Source organism: Limulus polyphemus, unplaced genomic scaffold, assembly GCF_000517525.1.
Source record: "Limulus polyphemus unplaced genomic scaffold, Limulus_polyphemus-2.1.2 Scaffold720, whole genome shotgun sequence".
NCBI classification, from domain to species: Eukaryota; Metazoa; Arthropoda; class Merostomata; order Xiphosura; family Limulidae; genus Limulus; species Limulus polyphemus.
The window spans coordinates 403,033-406,695 of record NW_013666330.1 but is presented as its reverse complement, the minus strand read 5'-3'; the positions used below and the strand labels follow the sequence as shown (position 1 = coordinate 406,695).

The 3,663-nt window shown below is 28.8% G+C and overlaps 1 protein-coding gene across 1 annotated transcript in view; it reads right to left on the bottom strand.

The window, feature by feature from the left end:
• LOC106460159 overlaps nt 1–3,663 on the bottom strand; it is a 64,126-nt gene that overhangs the window by 22,163 nt on the left and 38,300 nt on the right. Inside the window, exon 8 of the mRNA XM_013919845.2 lies at nt 2,617–2,735. Within this exon, the coding sequence (XP_013775299.2) occupies nt 2,617–2,735 (119 nt within the window). The remainder of the gene's footprint in view (nt 1–2,616; nt 2,736–3,663) is intronic.

The window sequence follows — 3,663 nt, the reverse complement described above, 5'->3', positions numbered from 1 at the left end:
TTGACCATTAAAAATGGTATTAACAGTATTAACCTTATTTTACAGTCTGGTATTACAGGCATAAAAAATAAGGCTTCCATAAAATAACAATATAAAACTATTTCATAGGAAAGATTATAATCAGAAAATATGTTAACATAAACAACTACAAATCAAACATAACTACATAGGTATTTAAAAATATTTTTAAAGTCTGTTATAAAAACTTAAGGTAATTCAGACAAAACCTTTGTTTACTTTTATAATTTTTAATAAGATTTATATTTTCTACAAAGGTAAATTAATTTCATAATATTATAACAGATATCAGCATTTTCTTGGTTTATCAAAGATGGTTTCTTCAGTTATGAATTGAGAGCCATTTATGAGTTAGGAGAGTGTTATGTAAATTTTCCAAGATATAAAAACAGTAAAAGGAATCCTCTAAATGGAATGTTGACTGGGATAATGTCACATAAAGTGCAAAATAGTCGGGAGAAGTAATGATGGAGCAATAGCCTGTTCTTAAGATTACAGAATGTCAAGAAAGTTTACATGCTGACAGGACTATATAAAGTAGGCAGAGCTGAAGGAGCTTATCATCCGAAGGTGAAGAATACAGTTTGCATCAAGCAAGAGAACTTACATGAAAGCATGATCCTAGATATGATGTATCCAAGAATGTTGTTTTTATTCTCATACCAAACATAACAACTGATTGCCATGAATTTTGTTGAAATGTAAAGATGCAAGTTTATGAATGACTTATTTTAAGGTGTGAAGCAGGTAATACACCACTAGTCTTTGGTGAAAAGAACATTTCTTAATCTTCATCTTACCCTACTTTTTTTAAATATTTAAGCAAACTTATTGCATTTATATTAGCTTAGAATATTAAAATATCAGCACATAAACTGAGTCATATAAACACATCATCTTTATAATATGATCGTATCATATTTGTTGGTACTATTACTGCTGTCTAGTACAGAAAGTTTTTTAAACACAACAAACTTGGTTTAACTACAACCAGCATCTATACAGTATGGTAAACCAAAAATATCTATAAACGTCATTCCGTTACTTAATAATGTACATGTAAATTGTATAATACATATTTCAACAATTAATTTAAAATGAAGCTTCTTTTACTTGATATGAAGCAATTATATGTCTCCCACCCACAGAAATTAGCAATAAGTAAGGACTCTGAAGGTTAAAAGTCTGTACCCTGAAGATTTTAAGTTATAATGTAGACCTGCATGTGTGTGTATATAGACATACTTTTATGTTCCAATTAAAGTGTTCTATATTTTACGAGCATATATATTTGCTTATTTTATATCATTGTGCTCCTACCATCACACCCTATCATGGTGCAGAGAAGACTTTATTAGGCCCTGAATTGACAATTCTTTTGTAAATAGTAAACTCTTAAGCAAACAGTTCCTTGACATATAAGTGATGATCAATCATTTCACTAATCATGTGAAACACTGAGCCCAACTGCATGTCTTGTCTGTTGAATTGTTGATCTTTACTTAACAATGTATATAATTTGGTATGGAATGTAATGGAAATATAATGAATTCCACTTACTTTAGTACGTTGCTGTAACTATTTCAATTGGGTCATCACTAAATTTGTGCATATTTAAGAATTAACATGTATACTCAAGCTATGAAATTAATTTGTATTATTTAACATGATACTGAAAAGTGTGAATTATCATAAAGTATCACACTGACCTCAATTTGAACTGGAACTTAGTAACCCATCTCTAAAGTCCACCTGTTTTATCATACTATATCAAATACTTTAGTAGTATAAATATTTCAAGAGGGCACTTTATGAAAGAGTGAAAATAGTTGAAAACTAAGTTCTTGAAGGATTTGGATGGAATATCTTATGTTTTCTTTTGAAAAAAAAAGAAGAGTTAGGGGGGACATGATTGAGGTGTTTAAGATTGTTAATGGAATTGGTAGTTTTGATGCACCATCTTTTTTCTTTTCTTTTATACTTAAAGGTGAGAACAGGAGGACTAGAGGACACAAATATAAATTTTGGCAGAATAGGTATCATCTCCAGCTACGATAGTTTAATTTTTCTAACAGGATGGTTGATTGATGCAGTAAATTTAATGGACTTTAAAGGAAGGTTTGATAAATATATGAGTGATAATAGCTGGCTGTGAGTGTTTCATTTTTATTTTCAATTTCTGTTTAGTAGATGAGACAGCTCAGATGGACCAATAGGTCCTATGTTGCCCTTAAATGTTATGTTAATACCATGACAACACTGAGAACTGGAATTTCTCAAAAATATACACATTAAATTCTTCAAAAGTCAGATTTCAATTTGTTTATACAGTCACACAAATATAATTCTGATACAATGTGAATATCATTACAGATGAAGCTGCAAAAGCATGAGTTAGCTCAGAGAGAGTGAGAGATGTTAATCATTCTGTGTAAATTCTGATCCATTGGTATGTTAAAATGATGACACATCAATGAAGAAATTTGATTTAGAACAAATTATCTTGTATTTCGATAAAACATCCCCTTTTTCTTTATTATATGTTATGGTTATAACAAAGACAAACCTAATAAAAATTAATGGGATGAAAGAACTTACGAAGCATTGACAATTGCATCTCTATGCTCATCTGTGAGAAAATCCCCTTTGATAAGCTTGTATTCGCCATATGTTTTTCCATACCATTTCATCCAGAACCTGAAGTGCCTGTCCATTGCCTAAAAATTGTTAAATAAATGTTGGCAAGCAATACAAACTACATGTATATGGAAGGTTTACTGCATCTATAACAAAATGCAATAAAAAATATTAAACCATAAATTAACAAAATCCTACAAAAAATTGTAAAATCATAAAAACAAAATAAAATCTCAATAAGATCTTTGTATATTATTTCTTTAATATAAACATCTAACTTTAAGAAAGATTTAGAACACAAGATTTCTACTGCTATCTAATGTAACCGAGTATAATGTACAATATAATCTTAATATATAGTCTCACATTCAACAACCACTATTAACAGCTGATCTTTAAGCTACTTAATAAATCATTCATTTGTTAAATATGATAAACTACATTCATCAATCCTTTTAAAGAAGAATGAAAATTCATTTCACTGTCAAATTTTAAATATCATAATTTCACAGTATAACTGTCACTCTTTGGAGAATTTTCGAACACAAAACAAATTTGTCATAAAGTTAGGTCTCATAATAATTGAAGTTTTAGTGTGTGTGTGTTAGTTTAATGTTTGTTTTTACAATGTGAGAAATAAATAGAAATGTAAAAACTATACATCTTTAAAAGACTGTAAATGTGGGTTTTATCTCAAGGATACACTGAAGTATAATACCTGGCATTATTATCATCATCAAAAACTACATTTAAAAGTGAATAAAACACAAAGTTTCAACCCAAAAAGATTAAACATAGAACAAGCTTTGTATTAATTAGTATAAGTGATCTAATGTTTAGAACAAACAACATAAGACTTTTAATTATAAATGGAAACTGGTATTTATGATACCAATATTAATATACACCAGCAAAACAATAAATGACTTTTTGAAAGTTACTGCACTTAGATATATACACTGAGTGGTCACAAGTAAATATACACCTAATTTTTCGTCATTTAACTGA